The sequence below is a fragment of the Sinohyriopsis cumingii genome, chromosome 8, assembly GCF_028554795.1.
Source record: "Sinohyriopsis cumingii isolate HCF-2022 chromosome 8, ASM2855479v2, whole genome shotgun sequence".
Taxonomy (NCBI): Eukaryota; Metazoa; Mollusca; class Bivalvia; order Unionida; family Unionidae; genus Sinohyriopsis; species Sinohyriopsis cumingii.
In genome coordinates, this window is record NC_142968.1 from 65,192,465 (window position 1) to 65,219,440 (window position 26,976).

A 26,976-nucleotide genomic window follows, 5' to 3' on the forward strand; every position below is an offset into this window, starting at 1 on the left:
CTCGTTTTGCACACTGCACAAATACACATGGAGGGGAGATACATCTTAATACTATACTTTAGTATCACTATAAACTGTCACACTGCAGATATTGTAGTGATATCACTGAAAAATTGTTAAAGCTACGTTAAATTCCAAAATCACACACATGCACGCACACACAGGAGGGCAAAAGGATAAGGGTTAAGTTTATAGGGTGAACTGTTTTGTGGCATTTTGGGTAATTGTTAAAAGTTGTATGTAGTTCTATATCTTTGTTTCCATTGAAACATTTTATCAGATTTGGTACACCCATTTCACAGAAGAAATGAAACATTCCTAACAGTCAGGTGATCAGAAGGTCGAATGTCTGGGTCACATGGGTTGTTAGGTACTAAGACCATGGTGACAGTATTACAGTCAAGACAATAAATTTATTTTCACTATTAACTGAATTGTAAGGCAGTCATTTCTGATTTCTCTTTCTGCATTTTCTTCCAGATGTGTAGCAGTGAGTTAGGGCACAACAAGAAAGGGGTACTTCCAAAGTCTAAAACAGTTACCACCAAGTCAAAATGTACTGCTCTGGGATTTGAGAGCAAGAAATTGGTAAGCCAATCCCCAGGCAAGAATACTCTACTCCACGAGGCACTGAAGGAGACTGCATGTAAAATTGCTTCTCCTGGGGAGGTCCAGGCTGTCCAAAACAACAGTACAGGAGCTAATGTAAGCATAGAAAAGTGTAAAAAGTTTGACTTTATTCAGCCAGCCATGGTGGACAGTAATCATGACAGGAAACCACAGGAAGAGGAATCTGCAATTGTTACATGTGGAAAAATAGTGGTTAATCACATCATTGACAAACTTTTCTCCTCTGACCTGGCACAAAACTCTCGAGGTGATCTGACCAAAGTGAAAGAAAAATACAAAATGAAGGAAAAGACAGGCAGGCAGATCTTACCATGTGCAGATACAAAGCCTCCTGAAGCTCTAGTTAGGACAAATGATTTGTGGTGCAAGAAAGGTAGAGATGGTGGCCTCAGTTCTTCCAAAAAAGAGACAGTCAGTGAAGAAAAAGAAGTTGCCATAGTATCTTTTGCCAGCTCTCCTGTCACTGGGGTAAAGGATGAAGTTATGGACCTATCAGTTTGTAAGAAGCAAAAGGAACCAGCTGTTGAAAAGTTGAAGGAGCTGACTCATTTGAAAGTGGAGGATAAAGGAAAGGAAGATCATGTGGCTGATAGAAGTAAGGTAAAAGATAGAAGTGAAGAAAAAATGGAAGAGATCAAGCATGACACAAGTATAGAAAAGACCCCCAAGAAAAGACCACAGTCTCCAGAACCACGAGAAGTGGATAATACAAATGACGAAGGAGACGATTACCTGCCAGTCAGGAAGTCACGGCGGAGGAATCGTGGTCAGAGATATCAGGAGCTGATCAATGAGGGAATCATCCAGCCATCCAAAGAACGTCTTGCTGCTATGCTTTCCAAGCATATTCACAGTGAGGAAAGGTAAACTGAAGAAATTCTACACTTTAGATCGGGTGATATCTGTTGTCAACACTTAAACTCGTTTTATCTGACAATGTTATTTAACTTCACATGAGGATGCATCATGAAGAGTGCAACTTATACAGACTAAAAATATGTCACTGTGACTTATATTTCTTATTCCAGTGATTTGCATTGTTTTGAGTGATTTTACATTGTTTTTGTGTTGAACGTAAATTTGCAAACACTGTTGTCTGCAGAGTTTGGTGACTTTATATTTGAAGTAAGTAGAATATGTTTGAGGATGTTCACATTGGCATGATGGTACAGGAGAACTTCATCATAATATAGTTGGATACAATCACAGAAACATAATTTATGTCACACAATTCCTGTATTGAATACATTATCCAATCACATTAATGTTAGTTAGAATAGGTAATGGGAGAAGTGTATAAATATCCATCTTCTATCTTGGTCACCCTTTGGAACACAATATGGGTCATTGTGTAAAGGTTGTTACAATTCTAATTCTTAAACTATGTAACAGAAATAAGTGAAAACAACAAGTTTAGTAAAATGAACAAATAATTTATTTTTCTAAAGTTACAAAGTGAAAAATTAAGAGACACTTTCAGTATTGTGAATTAAATCCTAAATGATCTTAAATTTCCTGTCACACGTCCAAAAGCATGGACTGTTCTGAATGAAGTCCATTAGTTTTGAATGTCCTGATGTACCACAATAATATAATCCAGAATGTCTTTCACGTGAGTTCTCAGTAATCCCAAAGTAGTGTTTTAGCCCAAAGTGTCAATGAGAACTTTGAAATTCCAATGAACATTTTAAATAAATGGTTTATCTCAAATTATATCTGAACACAACTGCAAACTCTGATTCCCAGAGCCTGATACGAAAAAGGAATGAATAATTGTTTACCAAACCTTAATATATACAAATACCAACTTGACCTACGATGCAGTAGATGTTCTGGAAAACCAAACATTTCCAATGGAAAATTCCAACTCTTGAATTCAGATTCTAGTAAATGGCTTGTTTATTACTTAAATCATGACAAAAGTCAGGTAGGGAAAAAAAACTTAAGTTACAAACATTGCAAAAGTCTTTATCCACAACCCTCAGTCACAGCCATAAATGAAGTACAGAATGTAAATAAAATGTGCATGACAAGGTGCTTGCCTTCATATTAGAGGCAGCAAAACCATGAGACTAGTGACATGACTGTGACTACCTAGAAGACTGGAATAAAGATTAAGGAGGAAAGTACAAAGGACAGATTAACAGCAAATGCTGTGAAAGCTCTGAACTAATGCTCATGACAAGGTTGTGCTTGACTTGACAAGGTCAACTGGGCAACTGCCACCAAACCTACCAGACTCCTGTATCTTATTTTGAGGCTAAATTGCTGATAGAAGCTAGAGAAAGTAGACTATGCTTGTCAGTTATTAGTCTGTGACCCTAATAATGACTTATAAGTTATTAGTATGTGGCCCTAATAATGAATGGTCAGTTATCAGTCTATGGCCCTAATAATGACTTGTCAGTTATTAGTATGTGTCCCTAATAATGACTTGTCAGTTATCAGTCTATGGCCTTAATAATGACTTGTCAGTTATCAGTCTATGGCCTTAATAATGACTTGTCAGTTATTAGTCTATGGCCTTAATAATGACTTGTCAGTTATCAGTCTATGGCCCTAATAATGAATGGTCAGTTATCAGCCTATGGCCCTAATAATGAATGGTCAGGTATCAGTCTATGGCCATAATAATGAATGGTCAGTTATCAGTCTATGGCCATAATAACGAATGGTCAGTTATCAGTCTATGGCCATAATAATGAATGGTCAGTTATCAGTCAATGGCCCTAATATTGAATGGTTAGTTATCAGTCTATGGCCTTAATAATGACTTGAATTGAACAGTTCATTTCATGAGACACCTGAACTGATTGGGCAGTAATTAGCTATAATGTCACAGCCCTGTCATGGCTGAGGCTATGATCTGATCATATACCTTACAATGGAGCAAATAAAACTATGCCAAAATGAAGGCTGTAGTTAAAGTCTACTACCTAAGTAGAGTTATGTTTTTCTGTAAGTTGGGCTAATGTTAAAGTTATCAGGTAAATTATATTGGCATGTTTATGCTAACCATACCTTGTCCACCATGATAGATAGCACCCGATTCTCATGGTAATTTGTTTTCAAAATAAGGCTTCAAAATGAGGCTATACTAGTATGGGGCAATTTAAATGAAAAAATCAAATAAAGAAGTTAAGCAGTGTTTCACATGTATTTCTACAAAAAATACAATGCTGGTAATAAATGAGAGGAATATTTAATTTTATTTTAGTATGTATGAGGAAAATGTTTAAAAAAAATTTTACTTGGCTGAAAAAGTGTCTGGTGTGAATCACACCCAGCTGCTCCATTGATACAAATAGGCTTCTGCTACTACCTTGCTTTTCCTATTCCACTAGAGTTTTTTCCTGGCCCCAAACTAAATGTTTTCAGTTCTTTTTGGGAAGTATTTGAGAATCTCACCTCATTCAGAAGGTCTAGTGGTGAAAGAGAGGAAATATTTGCTTTCTCATTATATGCTTTCTGAATGGCCAAAAATCCTTGGACTAGCAGCCACCTCGCTCAGTATTAATAGGTTAGTGAGTATGTAATTGATGCATTCTGTTTGTGGGTGGGGGAAGTGAGCTAAACTGATACAGTTTTTAAAAAAACTCAACCATGATGAAAGAAATTCTGGGAAAGAGAGATCTGAATTTATTCCATTCAATAGAAAACCCAGCTTCACTTACTGGGATATTGTCAGCAAGATCAGAGAATCATTGTCTTTTACTAGAGGCTTGAGGAGGAGCGAATGGGCTTCCTTTCCCCTTTGCAAAACTTGCAGTCACTGTAAAAACTGTTGCCATCTCAAATGCTGTTTTGAACTGCATTTTTCGCAACTTTGCAATTCAACTTTTTGACTTCTAAACACACTCACTTCCTGCTTTCCCCACTAGTCTAAAGATTGCAAGTGAAGCCAGTGAAGTAAAGATGAGGTCACTACTGTATTTCTCACCAACTTTGAAATTGATTGAAACACTTGACAATCAATTTTATACAAAGTGAGGCAGATTTCCAGATTGGGAACTTCTACAAGGATTTGTTTGTGTGTGTGCACACATGCATGCATGTGCAATGCCATGGCCATCAGTCGATTGGCATGGGTTTTAGACCTAAGGTCACATACATGTTTAAATACATACATACATACATACATACATGCATACATACATGCATGCATGCATGCATACACACACACACACACACACATACATACATACATACATACATAGATACATACATACATTCATACATACATACATACATACATACAAATACATGCATTCATGCATACATACATATCTGTCCATTTAGTACGTAAAAATAATCAATATTTTTTATTTGTTTAAATACCAAGTTTGACCACTCCAATGGCCTAGTGGTTAGAGCGTCCCGCCTCTGATGTGGGAGGTCATGGGTTTGATCCCCGGCCAAGTCATACCAAAGACTTATAAAAATCATACTAACAGCTACCTCACTTTGCGCTCAGCATTAAGAAGCTAGTGTTGGGACTGGTCAGCCTGGTGTCAGGATAATGTGACTGGGTGGGACATCGTGCTACATGTCTGCGGCATGATGCCCCAGTGCTAGATATCACTATAAACTGCCACACTTCAGACATCATATGATATGACTGAAAAATTGTTATAACTACGTTAAAAATCAAAATCACACACACACATATGCCAAGTTTGAAAGATAAACCTGTATAAACAAATCACCCATGTATTAAAGTCAGATTGGCTTTCTCCCAAATGTGGTCACTATTGATAGGTTTGACTATATGCAGTCCTAGTAGGAAAATACATTTGATATTTGACATTGTATTATGATCACTGAATCACAGTTTTAGGGTGAGAGTGAGAATTGAGGTGGATACAGAAGTGGGAGGTGATATGCTTTAAAAAAGTGAAACCTGTCACAAAATGCTGTCCATTTTGTCAACAAGGAGTGGTCTTTTAAGTACAGGTATTGTGACAAGACACAGAACGTAAAATGCAGTGTATACTTGCTGATAAGTTGAATCTAATGTCAAGCTGCACAGACCCAGATCTGCTGGTGTATGGGCAGTTCAAGGTCTGTGCAGTTTGTTATGAATAATCAGTAGAATAAACAACATAGACTCTGATCTGCAGGCGCATTATTTTTATGTTTATGGCAGATTAGGATCTTTGTTGATTACAGACTGACTCGACATATAAGCAAGTCTACATGGTAGGTCTAGTGAACCCTCCTGTAAGTCGTGAGAGGTGATTAATGGAGGAAATCCTTCTACCCTGGGATGCATTCCTTAAATATGATCCAGCTGAGATGGAGTATTCTTTTTATCGTTACTTCTGTTATCTTTTACAGTGAGGAAGAGGATTTCCAGAGTATAGATGCCCACATCTTGCCAGAAACAGCAATCAGAAGAATCAGAAAGCGAACAGCATCCGAGTCTGACAAAGTCAAGCTCACAACTGGGGAGGATGGAAAACGCTACAAGACTGGGCAAGTCTTCTATATGGACTTCTATGTTGTCAGGGATTTTAAAGAGTATTATTTATGGACTGCATACATGCCAACCATTACACTTTTGGTGTAATTCTTAACGCTTTTCTTCACTGAATTATGCCTTTCACGTAAATGTATTTGGATAACTCGTTTTTGGTATATCCCCCTCCCCAAAATATTAATATTTGTTTTCTCATTTTTATTAACATACCATTAATCCCACAGACTGTATTGTAGAAGAGATGGCATCGATGTAACTACGACATAAGAGTATGTTTGTCCATAGACTTGCATGCACTTTCCTAACAGTATTATGTTCTATTTATAGTAGCTGCCCTATTTCCAAGAAACAACTTAAAAACTTTTGACCTCGATTTCTTTTTATAGCAGCTGTATGGCTTAATTAGTAGAGAACAGACTGGTTTTCTAACTTGTAATCTTTGCTCGCAGATTCTTTGTTCTAATTCATATCTGGCACAGAACCAGTCTGTAGCTATTTGTCTCTAAAAGTCAAGTCAGATTTATTCTAGTCAATGCGTGTGTTAGAACAAAAATGTTTTTCAAATAATTTGACAGTTGGATTAGAAAAAGACAGAAAACCAATTCAGAGATGAATACATGAATTACACAATACAGTGTTCCATTCTATGGTTGCTTCATGCCCCTTACAGGCTGTGTGGAATTTATTTTAATATTGGTCATGGTGGTAAAACAGAAACCTTGAATTAGCTTGTTTTACTAACGCCAAAACTAAGGAAACTTTTTTAACAGCAGAACTAAATTGTGGACATGAATTTTATAAATGCAAAGGCATTATATACTGACTTCTTAATAGAACACAGACTTCCCCTAGCGGTAGAAGACTGCATTGGTCCTTTGTTCAAATGGATGTTTTCTGATTCCAAAATTGCAGAAAATATGCATGTGTAAGAACAAAATCATGTAATATTATTAGGTGTTTAGCAGAAGATTGGACGTTTAGTATTGCAACAGACAGGAGTAGTGATTATGATGACAAAAAGTTGTAACCAGTCTGTGTAAGAGACTTTGACAGTGAAAAGGACAAAGGCAGAGTGCTCTTCTTTCATTACCAGAATTAACAGTAGATTCCAGTGGAGAAAACATTTTCTTATTTGCTTGATAATGCTTTCAATAAACATAGTTGGTAGAACTGTATGGGGTTTTCAGCTGATACTTCATCAGTGATGACTGGAATTCATTAAAAAAAAGGTACATTCTGTATTTTGAAAAGTGTCTCCATCATTGTACATATCAGGTTGTCTTTGTCATATGATGTACCATGCTGCTGGAAAGGCTGCTGATAAATTAGAAGGAGAACTGAAGTATCAAGTTGGCACTCTACCTGACAGTGTACTTCATGCGGACAGAGTTGATTTTTTTCATCTTATTTCACAGCTAAAAGACCCAGTGACTGGAAAATATAAATTTCCTCTTCTTTGTCAGGTTATGAAAGGAGTATTGGTTCTTTACGATCATAATGCTGACAGTGAGAGATTGTTCAGCATTGTTAACAAAAATACAACTGAATTCAGATCCAGGCTTTGTAACCCAGCACTTATTGCTCTACTGGTGTGCAAAACATTTATAGTCTCAGCTGGTACAAGTGTTTTGAAATGCAATATGAGAGTCTATTGTTTTTTAAAGCTCAGAGTGTTATATTCGAAAACTTGAAGCAATAATTAATGTTAAGAGTTCAGAGGGATAAATAAATCATTGTATACATATGCTCATTGAATTTTTATCATGTTATATATGGATTACTCTTTTTCTGCTCAGATTACTCTTTTTGTCCACTCGGATTACACTTTTTCCTTGCCAGGTTTGGCATGTATGGGACTGTAGATTTTGTCTCTTTCTGGGATGAAAGATAAAAGTCACTGTGACAGTTGAAAAAAAATGGTTTATATGCAATAACTAGTTAGATTTTGGAGTCTGCAGTCAAACCTGACCTAACTGCCATCTAACTGCCATCTTTACTCGTCTGTAGTCACTTGTTCAGAATAGCAATTCTGGTTCCCACCCCACCACCAATCAAATTTCCTATATAAATGCCCTGTATAAGACAGTCAATCTACCTTCTATGGACAGCTGCCAGGTGTTTCTTAACCAAACAGTGGTTTCTCCCTGCCCGAAGTAGTCACAAGAGTGTATCTACATGGACCATTCAGTGTATGCAAAGTTAATTTTTGCTTCATACAGAAGTCATTGTTTAGATAAAGGAATGTCATGTGACTGTGCAGACATCTCTCACATGTACTTGTAACTCCAGTTACATTGACATTGTAACTCAAAGGTGTCAGTGTGCCAGATTCAAAAGCATGGTAGTTTTTACCATCAGGGTAGAAGCAAATTGTTTCCTGGACTATGGGAAAAGTAGTTGTGTCATAACAGCAGATCTAAAAGTCACCCCTTGTATCAGTGTTACAGTTATAGTTAGATATCTTAATGTACTTGCCTGTGAATTAAAGTTATCTCTGACAAAAAAAGTTCATTATTGAAATTAGATTTGACTTACATCTCAGTTCTTTAGAGTCATTGGTCATTCATTGATAATGTAATAGTAATAATAATAATAGCAATAACGATAGTCGGTACATGGTATTTATTCAGAACCAATTTGAAAAGGTGAACCTGTATACATCAGTCACCTGTATACAATGGCTAGCTTTTGCCTTATCCCATGAGTGGCAGCTAGTGGCTGTTTTGGCTGTACATAACGGACGTGGCTCAGACTTTGTGGATGGCTTGCAGTTCAAGCATGGAAACTATCCAATAATTATGATGTTAAAAGGTTAAAGGACATTCTAATAGCAGAATCGTGGTTTCTGTACAAAACTTTAGTTACCTACATAAAAACATGTTACTGGCATATAATGAGCTGTTAAAATATTTGTTGTGTATGATGCAATTTTGTCTGTAATCTGGATGGAAATTCATCAGTCTTTGGTGGGTACTTGTTGTTATCGTAACCATTTGCAATGTGTGTTTTATTTTTGGCTTCCTCCCCTAAGTTTGATGGGGATGGGTCAAAAGAACTAAAATTTCAATTACTGTAACATCTTCAAATAGTTTTGCACAATTCCTATGTAGTTATAGGTGAAATACATGTAACTGAATATAGGTTACATCTCCCATCTTCAAAGATTGAGTTTAAGGTATACAAGGGTAGTGTTTAAAATCATGCACTGTGGGAAATGCTTGGGAATCTATGATAGCAATCTGTTAAAATTATTAAATATCCTCTAAATGAACATAGGTGATAAATCTGTATTATTACTGCACTTCATGAAAATGAACAAAGATATCGTTTTCATCTGTAACTTTGTCATCGCTTCTGATGCCCACTTGGAGAATTTTAATGACACGTTTAGACTTGATATGAACTTGATGTATTCATCCCTATGTAATATTATTGCTGGACACTCTTAAACATTTTTTTCTTTTTTCCTCTGGCCCATTTTTGGGGAAATTTAAATTGTCCCCCAAAAATATGTATTTTGAGAAATCAGTTTATCATTAATTCTTCATGCACCCTCGTTGCAGGGTTTCATCGAAACTTGGTAGCTAGATATATGCTTGATGTTGTCGTGCAAATATTTTGTACTGTTTTCCTCTGGCCCATAAATAAGGTAATTTCTTGAAAAATTGTAGAAGAAAAAGGATTAATTGTAGAATTCAGTTGTCATTGCTTCTTTTTCCACTCCATTTGAAAGAATTTACTGAAACCTTGTGGACTACATACATGGTGTTATTGTTGATTCAGAACATAACTAGATTATTTATTCTTTTAAAACAACATATATTTTCAGACACAACATAAAAACCTGATCAGTATAATAATGATGCTGTGATTTCATTGGAAATAATTGCACAATTTATTTTCATCTTGGAGCAAACCTGTGCGTGCCAGGTTAGGAAATTTAAGTTCACTACAAACTTTGAAACATCCTAATGCATAATGAAAGCTATGAAACCAAGTTTTTAATTTATCAAGTATGCCATTTACTTTGGTTCTTTGCCATCTTGGGTACATTTACGAATTATTAGGATAAACCACCCATTTTTTGTTCTGTTACTTAGTTTAAAAACATATATGCATAATACTACTCTATGTTGGAAATAGGTACTTTATTATCAATACTCTGATCAGCAGCATTGGAAATAGGTACTTTATTATCAATACTCTGATCAGCAGCATTGGAAATAGGTACTTTATTATCAATTCTTTGATCAGCAGCATTGGAAATAGGTACTTTATTATCAATACTCTGATCAGCAGCATTGGAAATAAGTACTTTATTATCAATACTCTGATCAGCAGCATTGGAAATAGGTACTTTATTATCAATTCTTTGATCAGCAGCATTGGAGATAGGTACTTTATTATCAATACTCTAATCAGCAGCATTGGAAATAGGTACTTTATTATCAATACTCTGATCAGCAGCATTGGAAATAGGTACTTTATTATCAATACTCTGATCAGCAGCATTGGAAATAGGTACTTTATTATCAATACTCTGATCAGCAGCATTGGAAATAGGTACTTTATTATCAATACTCTGATCAGCAGCATTGGAAATAGGTACTTTATTATCAATACTCTGATCAGCAGCATTGGAAATAAGTACTTTATTATCAATACTCTGATCAGCAGCATTGGAAATAGGTACTTTATTATCAATACTCTGATCAGCATCATTGGAGATAGGTACTTTATTATCAATACTCTGATCAGCAGCATTGGAAATAGGTACTTTATTATCAATACTCTGATCAGCAGCATTGGAAATAGGTACTTTATTATCAATACTCTGATCAGCAGCATTGGAAATAAGTACTTTATTATCAATACTCTGATCAGCATCATTGGAGATAGGTACTTTATTATCAATACTCTGATCAGCAGCATTGGAAATAGGTACTTTATTATCAGTGATCAGCAGCATTGGAAATAGGTACTTTATTATCAATACTCTGATCAGCAGCATTGGAAATAGGTACTTTATTATCAATACTCTGATCAGCAGCATTGGAAATAGGTACTTTATTATCAATACTCTGATCAGCAGCATTGGAAATAGGTACTTTATTATCAATACTCTGATCAGCAGCATTGGAAATAGGTACTTTATTATCAATACTCTGATCAGCAGCATTGGAAATAGGTACTTTATTATCAATACTCTAATCAGCAGCATGACTCTAATTTACAAATCCTATATTCCCTTGCAGCACAATGTCTGCTGTTTACATTTCAGTGGTCTTAAACTAAGTAACAGAAGAAAAATGTGAAAAGCATCAAGTTGTGTCAAATTCAACAAGTAATCTATTTCCCTAGAATGCAAAGTGAAAGTTTAAAAGGAACTTACAGTATTCTGAATTAAATCCCAAATAGTCCTAAAAGTTTATTCACAAGTCCAAAAGTATAAAGTTTTCCAAATGAATTCCATTGGTTTTCTGAATGAATTCCTATCTTGAATGTGCAGATGTGCCAATAGTCTGGAATCTACCGATGTACTAACAGTCTTGATGAGATCATTAAAAAGTGTGGAATTTTGAATTTGATGGATGGATGAAATGACAATATATAGTGTTTGCTTCTCCCAGAAAATGAGTTTAAAATATAACATTGACAAGGACTGAGAAATTAGTGCTGAAACTGAGGATATATAAATGGTAACCAAAAACAATGGAGGAGTTCAAGACGTTGCTTGGAGACCCGTACAGTGAACAAGGTTGCTTCACAGGGGCTCGTATCATTGTTTAAAAGTGACCTGACATACATGTACTATCTAATAGTTACAAGGGAGGACACTTCTCTCCTTTTTCATGCAATGCATTTAAGAATAAATGCTGTTATTTTAAGCCACATTTCGCGTAGCGTAATAAATTTGGTATAGATGTTTAGCTCAGGCATTCAACTGTGTATCCCTATCTAAAGTTTGACTTACTGTCATATATTTAAGGAATGCCAAATCATTTTCCCATGGTACCACTCAACATGTACCTGATCGCGCCTGCTCAGTATGCATAAACAATGCCCTGAATAGAATACTACCTTCTTATTGGCCAGCTGAAAAATAAGTTATAAATAAATACAGGACGTCATTTTCTTTTAACCAATGAGAGGACAGTATTCCACTCAGCTCTTTGTTCTTTTTTTCCTTGATTATTTTGGTTCTTTTTTTTATGTCACTAAATACTTTGGAAAAGAGTTGGTAATTTGTGCTGAAATATAAATTTTCTTGTGTAGAACTAAATATCTACCTGCAATTGTAGACAGAAAACTTTGCTTTTATTTCATTTCTTAATGATTGCTTATTTGATCTTTCAGATGTCAATTTTTCTTCTTGACTTACAAGTGTGACATAATAAAATATTGCCATTTATCATCTGGGGGGATGGGCTTGCAACCAGTCATGCATAGCTTTTGACTTTTATTTATCCATCGGTTTTCCCATTTTCCATAACATTTTGATTCATTGAAGGGCAGACAGGACTGATAACTTGGCAAATGTTTTTGACATTTTAAACATTTAAATTTCAGTGACTTTGATCTTGAGGCACACATTGCCATACTGCCTGCCTGTTCATTAGAGAGTGTGGGGCGTAAGCGTGGCTTCAGCAAGACTCGCCATGCTAGCGATGGACAGCAGTGCAGTCCAAGAAGGAGGGAGGACACCAGTCCAACATCAACTAAAAGTAGTGATGATAGTAACCAAAGTGGTATGGAGGTTAAAGCTGGTAAGTTTTCAGACAGTTTACTGTTGATTTTTACTATGAATATAAAAGCAGGTAAGTAATCAAATAGTTTCATTGTCACTTTTTTACTGTGGAGGTTAAAGCAGGTAAATTTTCAAACAGTTTCACTGTTGATCTTAGGAGCCCAGAGTGGCCAAGTGGTCTAAGGCGCTTTCTGTTACGGATCACTGCCATCTCACCTCTGTCTCCATGGGTTCGAGTCTAGGATTCGGCTAATGTGGGTATGTGAGAAAGCTTGCCAGTAGCTTCTTGTGGGTCGATAATTTTCCTGGGGGTTTTCCTGGTTCTTCCTCCACCATTAATACTGGCCGCCATGCATAGCCTAACATGTGATGAAAAATGGCGTTAAACCCATCAACAACAACTGTTGATCTTTTATTATGTAGGTTAAAGAAGGTACTTTTCAAACAGTTTCACTGTTGATTTTTTATTATGAAGGTTAAAGAAGGTAAATTTTCAGACAGTTTCACTGTTGATTTTTTATTATGAAGGTTAAAGAAGGTAACCTTTCAAACAGTTTCACTGTTGATTTTTACAATTTTTATCCACTAACATTCTCATGTCACATACTTGCCATCCCCTCCACCACATAGCCATATGCCCTCACATTCTCTTGTCAGAAACATGCCATCCACTCCACCCCACAGCCATATTCACGCTCATACACTTTTCAGAAATATGCCCTCACTCCACCCTACCACCATATCCTCTCACATTCTCTTAATTGTCAGAATTATGCCATCCCCTCCACCCAACAGTCATATCCACTAACATTGTCTCATACATGCCATCCCCTCCACCACATAGCCATATGCCCTCACCTTCTCTTGTAAGAAACATGCCATCCACTCCACCCCACAGCGATATTTAATCACATTCTCATAACTGTTTGGAACATTTTTTTTTTTAAATTAAGTATTCATAGCTGTGGTGAAATGATCATGGTGGAAAGGGTTCTAAATTCTCAGCGCAACACTCCATCTATGTATTTTAATGTTAAGTTACCCGTGGTCGCAGTAGAGGTCTACTCATTTTATAACATGAGTTATTCAGTCTTCAGTATTTTTATATAATTTGTTATTCATACTTAAGTCATTTTATAACAGCATTAGTTATTCAATCCTCTATCATTTATTACAATATTGTTATCTTTAAGCAGAACTGATATTTGAGAAGAGCTTTTCACTACCACCACATGTGAAACTAAAAGCCGAGGAAATCCCAGATAAGCCATTGGTTGGGAGTAGGAAGCGAAAAGCACGGAAACACAGTATCACACACCTACACCAGTTACCTCCAGGGGCTGTTGCATCATCCTCAGCTCTACCAACTCCATCGGACATCTCATCTAGTCAAGGTTGTGTTGTAGATTCAATGTATGGATGTTTTTCTGTCCTAGGAAAAACAGTAACAATGCAAATTATGATGTATTCTACTGACTGGTTAAATTTTGTGTTTTAAGTTTATTTCTCAAGCCCTGTTCATACTAGGATCATCACACTAGATAATTATATGCATCTTTATTGATGCTACACTATTATAGTAAAAGAAGGCAACTGACCTATGTTTCACATTTTGCTTTGGTTTAGTTTGTTTAGTCAACTCTTGATCACATAGGGGAGCTGCAGTAGCTCAGTTGGTTGAGCATATGACTCGTAATCCAATGTAGCTAAATTTGTACCTACCCAAGCCAGGCTGGTCTGGCTGCCTCAATGTATCCTTAAGCAAGATACATCAGTGTAGCGGGATTTGTACCTACCCAAGCCAGGCTGGTCTGGCTGCCTCAATGTATCCTTAAGCAAGATACATCAATGTAGCGGGATTTGTACCTACCCAAGCCAGGCTGGTCTGGCTGCCTCAATGTATCCTTAAGCAAGATACATCAATGTAGCGGGATTTGTACCTACCCAAGCCAGGCTGGTCTGGCTGCCTTAGTGTATCCTTAAGCAAGATACATATGTACCATTTCCTGAACATAATATAGCCAATATTGTGTTTATAGTACCATTAAAAACCAATAAACAAAAACAAAATTGGCCACAGAGGTATTCTGTACTTGGCATGCATATTGTTATAGACCACTCTAGTGGCCTAAGTGGTAAATGCATCCGTCTTGAATGTGGTAGGTAGCGGGTTTGAACCCCTGCTGATTTGTACCATAGACTTATAAAAATGGGGCTAAAATCTGACTCGCTTGGCCTCAGCATTAAGAGGTTAGTGTTAGGACTGGCCGGCCTGGTGTCAGGATAATGTGACTGGGTGGGACATAATGCTACATGTCTATGGCATGATGCTGCATTGCTAGACATCACTATAAACTGCCACACTGCAGACATCATAGCGATATGACTAAAATTGTTCAGGCTACATTAATAATTTAAATCACATAGTGTTATTCTTAGAATCATGAAACCTGTTTTTGGGGATGGATCTTGATGAGTAAAATATATTTATTGCAGAAGTAGGTCGTATTGGGCCATATTTTACATTTCACTGACTTGGGTTGTTTTATGTTTGACCTTCATTTCTTAGGCGTTGTTCATACTAGAATTGTGCAATTAATAATGATGTTAGTACCACACATACCGTAAAATAACTTGTCATGACCTGATCTTCATCTTTTCTGGTTGGGTTAAATTTGTGTGTTAGCTTATGACCACAAGAGTTTGTGGTATGCAGTATGAGTAATATCCCGTGGTTTTCACTAGGATTTCAGAAGATTGATTCCAGGACTTCCAGTCTGGAAAAAGTCCTAATTAAAAATATTGGATTCCATGTATTATCAAGATGCTGTATGAGTTTGATTGTTAGCAAGCGTTATACATATATTTTTCAAGTAATCTTATATTGCCTTGGCTTGCCGTCACTCTGCAGATCAAATTTTGATTGGGTTTTGCTCCATCATGGTAAATAGGATCCTACCATCATCATCCAAGACAGGTTCTATAAAAAGTGGATAAACAGGTTTATAAGAACACGATCTTGGATTAGTTGGATTAATCATACCTTTTCTTTGGAAGGAATGTATTTTAGACCATAGTAAAATAAGTAAAATTAAGATGATATTAAGGTAGTGAGATCATTTACATCAGTGTGATTTGGATTTTTTATATGTAGCTTTAACAATTTTTCAGTCATATCACTACGATGTTTGCAGTGTGACAGTTTATAGTGATGTCTAGCACTGGGGCATCGTGCTACAGTCATGTAGCACGATTTCCCACCCATTTACATTATCCTGACACCAGGCCGACCAGTCCTAACACTAACCTCTTAATGCTGAGTGCCAAACAAGACAGCTGTTAATTTTGTAAGTCTTTGGTATGACTCAGCCAGAGATCAAACCCACGACCTCCTGCATCCGTGGCAGATGTTCTAACCACTAGGCCACCAGAACATTTACAACAGGGTTTTTTTTTCTTCTTAAAATACTAGGTATGCCTCATGCCCACTTTGGCCTCTTGTTTCTTTGAAATTTGATGTTATCTCATGAATACAAGTAATGTTCTGAACTGATCAGCCGATTTCCAGGAAAACATACAAAATATGATTTTCTTATGAATTTAAGTACCTGCAAGAACGAGAATAGTTGCTTAATTTTTCAAGATAGTTAAAACTGCTATTTTCATAACTTGCAGTGAAATGTGGAAGCCTGTTATAGATAACTTTTTCTATCCATTATTCCATTTGACCATACGTCCATCTTGAAATAGCATAAATCTACAACTGTTGCACATTACAAGATACCATGTAAATTGGCATGTTAATGTGCCTTTTAAAGAGTTCTTTCCCCTGATTGCCCATCTTCCTAACCTTGCTTTCCATGGCATAACTTAACTAAGGAATATTGCATTTCAACTAGAATTATTGTGTACTCTGAATGAGTTGGATTTCTGGCATTCCATGTTGCCATTTGGAACAGGTGCCCATCTCCCAACTTTGTTTTTCCACCAGATATTTTTCTGATTAAGACCCTGCCAAATCGTGTGCCCATTATGGCCAGCTCAAGTCTGTTCATTCAAAAGGAAATTTGTTTTTGTCTATTTTTAAAACAAAATATCCTATAACTTTTTCTTAGCATCACAAACTCTTGTCAAATATGAAATCTTTCATCGTAAAAAACATCCCTTCTATGGTAAAAGGTACCAAATAAACACCTATTGCTGCTGTAAAAACTACACATGAGTAAAATGAATACAATTGTACCTTATCTTCCCTTTGTCTTTCCAGAATCAAGGAAAGAGGAAATTTCCTCAGCCTTAACATCAGAGAGCAATCGGTCAGAAAATGGAAACAAACACCTGACCAGCACTGCACAAGGACATTGCAGAGAAATAGATGATATAAAACAGGAGGCAAGCAGGAAGTTTGATAAGGATGAAGGTTCTGGCCTTGGAGCTGGATGTTCAACTGAAGTCAAGTTTTCTGAGGGACTAAAGGATGAAATTATGGAAGACAATTCTGCTAATATCGTTTTCAACCACACTGAAAGAGAAGAGCACTCTAATAATGGCATCATATCCATCAGTCATCCCAATAGATCAGCTTGTCCTGGCATGAAAATGTGTGTTAAAAAAAATGAAAGAAAAGTTGCATTTAAGAAAGATGAAAAAGACCAGGCTTGTCAGGAAACTACATTATTTTCAAATGCTAAAAGGGGTGACAATAGAGCCTTTAATCCTGCCATATTATCAGATGTTTCCAGTAAGGATGGTGGAGACTTGCAGTTGGGCAGTAGTTTGGAGTCAAATAATACAAATTGTGTGGTAAAGGATATGAACAAGGATGTGAAGTATTTTGTGAAGGAACATTGTAATCAGGATAATGGCGTTAAGGTCTCATCTGGTATTAATAAAGACGACACTGAAAAAAGGTTGTTTGATTCAGGTGGAGAAATTACCATTTCTTTTGAAAACAGACCTCAGAATACAGATTCCAGTCAGAATTTGGGCCTGTTAAACCTGTCATTTAAGATACATGCCACTCAAGCAGTTATAGAATCTGGACCAAGGGAGGTTAATGTGAGTAAGCAAATTAGATCAGGGGACACAACTGAGTTTGAGCAACCTGTTGATTGCAAGACCGACTTCTTGGAGGAGAAAAGGAAAGATCATTATGAATCTGGAAAAGAGGAGAGAAGAAAACATGAGAAACTCTATTCAAATTTACATGGACTGGCCAGCATTGGAAGTAGATTGTTTGGTGATAGTACTGTAGACAAGAACTACAGGGCCGGCTTGGAAATGATTGATCAAGAAAACTGCAATTCTGATTTAGTGATTCATGAGACAGAGGTTGACAATTCAACAACAAACAAATGCTGTGATATTGAAGATGCAGTTCATCAAGTCGACAAAAGTTCTGAACAGGGCAGAGATAACTGCATAACTGGCAATGGGGAGGAGTCGACTATTGGTGATAAGTTGACTTCCATTAAAAAATCTCCACATGCCATTACTGTGGCTTTGTCATAAAATGACAGACATTGCAATGTATATATTTATAATTAAGCACACTTCACTAGTTTGTTTTGTCTCAACTGATTAAATGTGGTCAGACATAGGTATTACTAAAGTTTGGTGCTTTGGTATTTGCAAGCCAAATGCAGGGGGATACATCAACACAGAAACACAAGTGAGTCATTGGGTACCATAGGACATTTGTCCAGATTTTAAATGCAACTTATTTTTTTTTTATAGAAGTCACATGCAAAGAATCTTCAATAATCTTCAAAAGAATGTCCGGGTCTCTTCAGCAACTGGCAATAAAAGAATTGATTTAAATGGAAGATTTCTTAACAGTGTCCAACAAAAGTATTAGAGTAGAGTTTGAAATATCAACTCGTCCACTTGTCATAATATGTAATATGCAGGTAAGGACAGGTACATTTTTCCTGATTAGGTAACAAAAACAAAAAATTGAAATTATGATTACTTGTCCAGCACCTTAAATTGTAGTTTAAAAGTTTTTTGGGCCTTGAGTAGTCATATAAGCATTTGAACAGGTATTCCAAATTTCCCCAAAACATATTTGGAAGATGCTGTGGCAACATACTAAAATTCCACTTTACCAGCAATATTGATAGAAAGTATAGAAATGTGAAAATAATGTTCAGATGTATAAATTGCTCTTTAAAATTGGTGACTTTGTCATAAAAATTAAGTTTTATAGTGTGATTAACTTGTATTAAAAAAAAGTGGGATGAAGCAGCAAAACTGGACTGACATTATTGAGAAGATTTAGTGTAGCGAAGAATGTGTGGGGGAAACACAAGAAGCTGAAGTGGGACCACTGCAGCTCACTCGCAGTGGAAAAGCACTTGAGGTATTGAAATTGAATTAAGCATTACAAATTTTCTCGTTATTCCCATTTCTTTTTAAGATCTGTTTATGCAATCATGTACATCTACTAAAATAAACTTGCAAATTCAGCCTTCTCAAGCTTGTTGTTAGCACAAAAGTGCTGAGTCATCTGCACGCCCAGGTGAAAGATGGTTAAAAGTCATATCCCTTTAAATAGGTCATTGCCAATAAATCCCATCCATGCTTCAGTCGCTACATCTGCTCCTGCTTGGAAGCATGCTTTCTTTGGAGACCACACACAACTGAATTCCACCTCATACCTATTTTTCTAATGTATTATGGTCATACAGTGTGTTTGAAGAAGAGGTCAATCATGTTTTGTAAAATATGTTTCTTCAATTGTAGTATGAGCATGCATAATCAGTCTCCCCACAGGTGCTTTTTAAAAAATGAAAGAACATGCGTATCTGCCAATGTAGGAACTGAAATAATACAGCATGGCCCGCTATAGCATGCTCCATTATAACAAAGTCATAGTGTGGCTCCCGAAATTTCATACACATGTATTTTTCTCGTACATGAAAAAATATTTCTTTAAAAGTATGAACAAATTGTAAAAAACTTATTATCATTTTGAAAAACTTTATTCAGCGATTGCGCAGGGCTTCCCCAATGTCACAAATTGCATTTTATTTTCTTCATTGGAGGCAAAATATATCATCTGGCGATTTTTTCTTCTTTTATTGATGACGTTGTTGGCCTTTTAAACTTGTATATACTACCATTGGTTTGGCCATGGAGAAATTCAGAGGCCCCATGAATAGAAGCCGCAAACTTGATACAAAATGCACTGAAATTTTTCTATTGTTGCATAAACAAATTCTTTGTCCATATTGACAATGCATTTTTATATCATAATCTGCTGATGTTGACATAGGGCATGAGTACTGTGTGTTGTGAGATATCCGCTTTTTTTTTTCTTTCATTTCTGGTAGCAGAGATCAACCAGATGAGTTAGAATCTCATAATTTATCTTTCATTGGATTTTCAGCCACTCGCTAGTAATTAATATATTTATATACTCTGACATTTGTATGTAGATGGTAAGTAAAATTCCTCTTCTTTTCACTCAGAATTAAATCCTTCAGAATGCTCACATTTTCTGTAGTAATTCCTGTTATCAGGCCAGAACAACTGCGTCTCTATTGACCGTTGACACTTTTTAAAATTTCTGGCACACGAGTGGAAGGCAGCATCACTCTGTTACCACTAATGTAAAAAAAAACCCACAAACCCAAGATCATTCTTGTTGCTCCATTTAATAGGCAGGGAGGTAACAGTATCTACAATCGATCAAACGACCGCAATTTCTTTTTACAAAAGGTACCCAGATAAAATATTTTGCTGAAATTTCAAAGAAAACATTAGCTTTGAAGCACTGTTATGAAAACATACTAAGTGGGGGGGGGATCAGTCTCAAGCATGTAATACAATTATTTGATGTTGCCGCCACATTAAGAAATGGGCATTTGTTTGGTTCTCCAAAGCTGTCCTTTAGTGGGGACTTCAATAATGCATGCACTTTTCGTCAAAGAAATTCAGCTATAATCTTCAATAAAAAGAAAGAACCTTTCTTCAAAGCAATGAGTAACAAACATAAATAAAAGCGATGGAATCTGATGGATTGTTTCATTTTCCAATGTGACTGGAACACGTTTACTATGTCATGAAAGTAAGGTTTAGGCTTATGAACGCTACCAACGGCGGCTAAAAACGCAAACTAACTTTTACCGACTTGGGAGGTACTGAAAAGTAAATGTGCTTTAATCTTCATTTTGTGATTGTGCTTTTTTTCCCAAGTGAATTCAGACCTAAATGACCTGTGACAAAATTATTTAATATTTTAAATCTCTGTGTGCATATTTTTGATGGAATTACTTGTAGATTCAATGCACACGAATGTACACGGTGTTAATACTCTATTCATGCTATACATTAGACATGTAGATATAAACAGTATACACATACATGTACCAATGTGTGGGTCTCTGAATAAAGTAAACTATTATATATGCCTTCTCTGTTTTCACTACAGATGTATTTCTCATTAATATGCATCGATTTAAGATGGTAACTGCCAATGAAACATGTATTTTTGTGACTGCATTTAGTACCTACACACACACACAGTAAAATTTTTTGGGGTGTATGTATCATTTTCTTAAGCTAAGTGACCTGGTTGCATATAACATGATTCGGTCTATAACATGGTCGGGTTCTGTGGCTCCCAACTACCATATTATAGCGGGGTCACACTGTAATGTGATTCATCCAGGGGGAGATCACTCTTATTTCAACCTAGGTGAGCATACAACATACTTTCTTTTACTTGTGAGGACTGGATTTCAGAGGTAGTGGATGTGCACATAATGTATTATGATCAGGGAAGTATTAATGAAGATACATTTTACTATGAATGTTGAGTTTTACAGTCTTGTGAAGTGTCATGCAAAGATCAGTATTATCATGTGTTTCAGTAATGATGTCAATTATTGTAACTGTCTATCTCTGGTCACTATATTACACTTGTAATTATTAAAGAATTCAAGTTGTCGGTAATATAAGCATCATTAATACAGTCTTATTGAATCAGTGTATTTGTTAAAATCTGAATATATTCTGAAACATGCAAAATTTGTACATAGATTATACAAGTACTATTTTCCTTCATCAAGATTTATTATGGTCATTATTATCGTTCTGCTTTGTGATAATGTTCTGTGTTGGTCCATGTATAATACGCACCCAGCTGTAAACGTGGCAGATACAATTTTGCCATCCCATAATGCACCAGCAGACCTGACCTGTTGCTGTTCTTTTTGTCTTTTATTTAATGCAAACAGTGTAGACACTGATCTACATGTGCATTATCAGATCTGTTTTGCAGTTGATTGCTCATTGTTTGGATAAGTACATTGAAATTTGTACCATTTAAGTGCTGTTTTTAGCCAAGTATTCCTGCTGTTATGTTTTTTGAATTTTGGGACAGCAGCATATGCCTGTGATACATTTCTTTTAAACGTGTTGACATCTTGTTTTTCAAGTTCACAGCATGTGTTTGTCATTTAGAATTGTCTTTCTTCTAATGATTTGATCGGGATTGATAAGTTTACTAAAGCTAATTAAGTCATGCAGGTACATTTTTTATTTAAAGACTGAATTCATCATGATGTGAATGGAGTCACTTAGGTTTGACATTGAATGCTGTAATTCCATATTGTGTCAGATGAGCTCAACACTTTTAGGAATTATACCAATATTCATCATCTAGTACTCAAGTACGTAAAGGATGATTATTGGTGATTTTGGAGTTCTTTGGTAACAAACAAGCGCCAGTTGGATTAAAATTGATATCTACTGACAGTAAGTAGATTTTAATTCTGAAAGTGGAAAGTATCATTGAGACTATATTATTAAAAATAATTCTTTTTAGTATAAAATGCAATATTGTATCTGATTGGCTAATGAAAAAATGGACCATGAATTCCAGAGGTCATCAGAACGTGAATTAATATCGGAGTCTGTTCAATCTCATTTATGTTGGAGACCAGGGCAGTGTGTACAATGCCACTTTACCCAGTGGTCTGAAACCATCCATTATCAGAGTAAACCATTAATAGTTGACAGAATTTGACAGTTTATTTCAGTTGCTGCTGGTACTTATCCGGCAGGTTGTTAAAGATAATTTGGAATACTCGGTAAGTACCACTAAAGATAAAATTCTTTTTTGTTAAATGTGTTGAAAAAGAGGGATATCTTTTCTCATAGTTTCTGGTTGGATACCAGCCTAGTTTAGCCCAGGTTGGCTGCATTTGTGTATCTTTGAGAAAAGAAACTTGTTTATGTAACCTCTATAGATCAGTATATTCAAAGTCCTGTTAATAAACAACAACAACAACTCATAGTTTCTTTTGTCAATGTGCTGGGCATAGATAAGAAGCAACAAGCACACAGTTGTTTAAAGCCAACTCTTGCACAGTTTTTTTTTATAGCTTTGCTGGACATAGACCACAGTTGATGGATGGCCATTTGTTAGTAGTCCATCCATCAGTGGCACAGGTTTGTTATTGCTACTAATTCCAAACTACTTAGAGGATTGCCATCACCATCATCTTGAAAATGTTTTCACTTCTTTTCATAAATGAAAAACCATATTGACATGGGGTTTTACCAGAAGACTTCCGAATGGTTGGTTATATCAACATGGGGTTTCCACTGAAAGGCTTTTATTTCCCTTCTGGTGTATAGTTGGTCCTCAGTGAAAATGCTGTCAACGTGACCTCTAATATGGCCACCATGATAGCCATCTTCGGGTTTTCACCTGAAGAGTAATTTTGTTATCTAATTGGTCCTGAATGAAATGGTGCCAATTATTCATCTCCAATATGGCCACCATGGGTAACCATCTTGAAAATCTTCCTGTCACTACTCCTCCAAAATAAAATATGGTGCTGATCTTATATCAGATATACAGTAGTTGATTTGAAAAGCTTATCATTCAAGAATATCAGAGATGGTTTAAACACTCAGCAGTTAACATAAAGAAATTGTTTTGTCTTGAATTCCTGGAGATTCTTTGTGGACAGGAGAGCATTAACCCCTTCGAGGGACTCTTGTTTAAAATAATTATACTGTGTATAATTCCCTAACTGTTTATTTTATGGACGATTTTTGTCATAAAACTCTGTAAAAACCTTGTCATTAAATTACAAAGTGATTTTATTATCAGTTGCAAAGTATGTTGCAGTGTTCCTCATTTATTTTTATATTATTATTTCTATTATGTGCCTGTGCATATTTTGTTATGTCATGTCCATCCATTGAGATAACCTTGTTTGGATCATAAATTTCTAAGCCTTGGAGAATTAGATGACACTCAAACTATATAAAGAGTGTCCCCAGGTGGATAAGTGGTCTTTTGTGTTTACAGATCACTGGACCGGTCCGGTGGCCTAGTGGTTAGAGCGTCCGCCTCGGATGCAGGTTATTGTGGGTTCGATCCCCGGCCGAGTCATACCAAAGACTTACAAAAATGGTACTAACAGCTGCCTCGCTTTGCGCTCAGCAATTAAGTGGTTAGTGTTATGACTGGTCGGTCTGGTGACTGGGTGAGACATCATGCTACATGTTTGCAACATGATGCCCCAGTGCTAAACATCACTGTCACACTACATACATCTTAGCGATATGACTGAAACATTGGTAAAGCTGCGTTAACAATCGAAATCACACACACACACAGATGACTGATATCTCACACATGGAAATGTGAGAAAGCTTGCCAGTAGCTTCCCTTGGGTTGGTTGTTCTTCATATGATTCTTCCAAATTCTTCCACCAGCTGTCATATATATCATACTGCGCTGAAAAATGGTGTTAAACCCCCAAGCCACACACCAATATATGCTGTCTGATTAGACAGAACATTATCAGGTCACAAGTACAAAGGTCAAGGTCACTGCAACAGAAAATTCACTTTGACTTTGTTATTTATTCAGGTATAACCTGATTCTTTATTTTCCATTACTTTCTTACCTATTCTGGTGGAACTTGTTTCTTTATGTTATCTGTATCTTTTGAACTACTTAAAAGTTTTTATCAAATTTTACAAACAAAAGTACCGTAACAACAAAATAATAAGTTATATTTCGTCTTTGTTTTGGCCTTTTACACCATGTGCCATCCGAAGCAGACAGTTGATGGAAAATTACTACTTCTATGCGTTAGCATATGTAGTTGAAATAGCGCACAAACTGAGCTAAATTTGCTTGACCTTGAAATACGGGAACGGGTTTTCACAGTGTCTGCATTACTTTTTGAAAAAAGATCTGAAGAGTCGAGACCTTATGCGATGGTATTTCATCAAGCATCTGTAACACAACTCTTGTTATTCCATCTCCTTCTAAACTACTTGGGGAAAATTGCTCAGAACATCTCAGACACGTTTATCCCAAAGTCTAGTTTATCCAAAATGAAATTAGTGTCACTTGGCCATCCAGTATGGTTGCAGCAGCAGTCATCTTGAAATTCTTATTACTTCTGCTCTTAAATGGAAGATCATATTGACATGGGGATTCAACTCAACGACTTCTTACTATGTCTAACTCATCGTAAATAAAATGGTGCTGATCTGACAACCATATGACTATCAAGGTCTCTAAAATCTTGCTGATTCTCCTCCAGAGCAGATGTTTGTCTACGTGGGGTTCTCTCTTTAAAAAAATTAATACTTATGATGTCTGGTCCTAAATTAAAATGGTGCCGATCTGACCGCTTGTACCACAATCGCCTCAAAAATGTATTGTCACTACTACTCGTGGAATAGGTGGTATTGACACTGAAATGGTGACATTCAGGCATCGTATATGGTGGTCGTTACAGCCATCTTGAAAGTCTCATTATTGCTACTCAAACTAAGACCGCTCCGGTGTCCCAGTGGTAAGAGTGTCCGCCTCAGATGCGGGATGTCGCGGGTTTGAACCCCAATTGCGTCATACCAAAGACTTATAAAAATGGTACTGCTAGGTGCATGAAGAGGTTCGTGTTAGGAATGGTCAATCTGGTGTCAGGAAAATGTGACTGGGAGGGTAATCACGCTGCATGTCCGCGGCATGATTCCCCAGTGCTAGACATCACTATAAACTGCCACACTGGAGATATCGTAGCAACATGGCTGAAAAATTGTTAAAGCTACATATAAAAATCCAAATCACATTCATAAACTTGTCTCCCTGAGACATCTTGAAAATCTTGTTACTGCTAATCCTTATGAATGGATGGTCATATCTACATGGTACTTAGCTAAAAGACTTGTGATGTCAAAATGATAGTGGTGCCACTCAGACCTCCAACGTAGCCAACAAATATTTGTTATCACCACCTCGCCTGCAGATGGTCATAGCTTAATGCAGTTTTCACTAAAAGTCTTAGTATCATGTCGGATAGGTACTTAATTAAAATGATAATAATTTGACATCCAATATGGCTGGCATGGTGGCCTTGAAAATCTTGTGAAGGCTACTTCTAAATGGACAACTGTAGCAACATCGGTTTTTCACTAAAAGATTTCGCATTATATTTCTAGTTGATCCTAAAAGTCAAAGACACTGATCTTAAATCCAGTATCGTCACTGGTTGAGATCTTAAAAAAATCTTGTAATCGCTAGTTCTATTGAAGTGATTGTCATATTGGCATGTAGTTTGTGACCTACAATTTGACAAATCTTGTTAAAGCTACTTCTACCAAACGTATACCAATATTTTTTTTCTTTTAAAAGCACGTTTTTGCATAATATATAGTTATCCCTGTATAAAATGATCATACAGCTTCCAAAATGGCGGCCATAATGAAAATTTGATTACTTCTTGATGGATGATTGTATCGACTTGAGGTTTTCATTGATAGCTAGTTCGAATGCATATGATACTCAACTGGCCTCGAAAATCTTGTTATTACTACTACACTTACATGAATGGTGGACATCATTTTTAATTTGAACACTTCCAACAATATTTAGTTGGGTCTGAATGAAAATTATGAATATGTGGCCACCCGCAAAAATACACGTTCGTAAAGGAATTTTGAAAACCAGACCAAATTGACCTTAGGATCAAGTCAAAGGTCATTGCATTTTTGTACTTTATAATGACTTCTATCTATACATGTGGATTTTGGTGAGACTTTTTAGTTTCATTTCTGTGAATAAGTTAATAGACTTGTG

The 26,976-nt window shown here is 36.3% G+C and overlaps 1 protein-coding gene across 3 annotated transcripts in view; it reads left to right on the forward strand.

The window, feature by feature from the left end:
• The window catches only part of LOC149793702 (uncharacterized), a 51,059-nt gene extending 27,064 nt beyond the window's left edge, over positions 1 to 23,995 (forward strand). For 2 of the 3 annotated variants that reach the window (XM_089967702.1, XM_089967701.1), the window contains exons 5-9: positions 481 to 1,493; positions 5,968 to 6,105; positions 12,680 to 12,876; positions 14,051 to 14,251; positions 17,125 to 23,995. In XM_089967702.1, coding sequence (XP_089823828.1) covers positions 481 to 1,493; positions 5,968 to 6,105; positions 12,680 to 12,876; positions 14,051 to 14,251; positions 17,125 to 18,368 — 2,793 coding nt within the window. In that variant the 3' untranslated portion in view covers positions 18,369 to 23,995. The remainder of the gene's footprint in view (positions 1 to 480; positions 1,494 to 5,967; positions 6,106 to 12,679; positions 12,877 to 14,050; positions 14,252 to 17,124) is intronic. The other variant, XM_089967703.1, reaches the window with a different exon arrangement.
• The last annotated feature ends 2,981 nt before the right edge of the window (positions 23,996 to 26,976 follow it).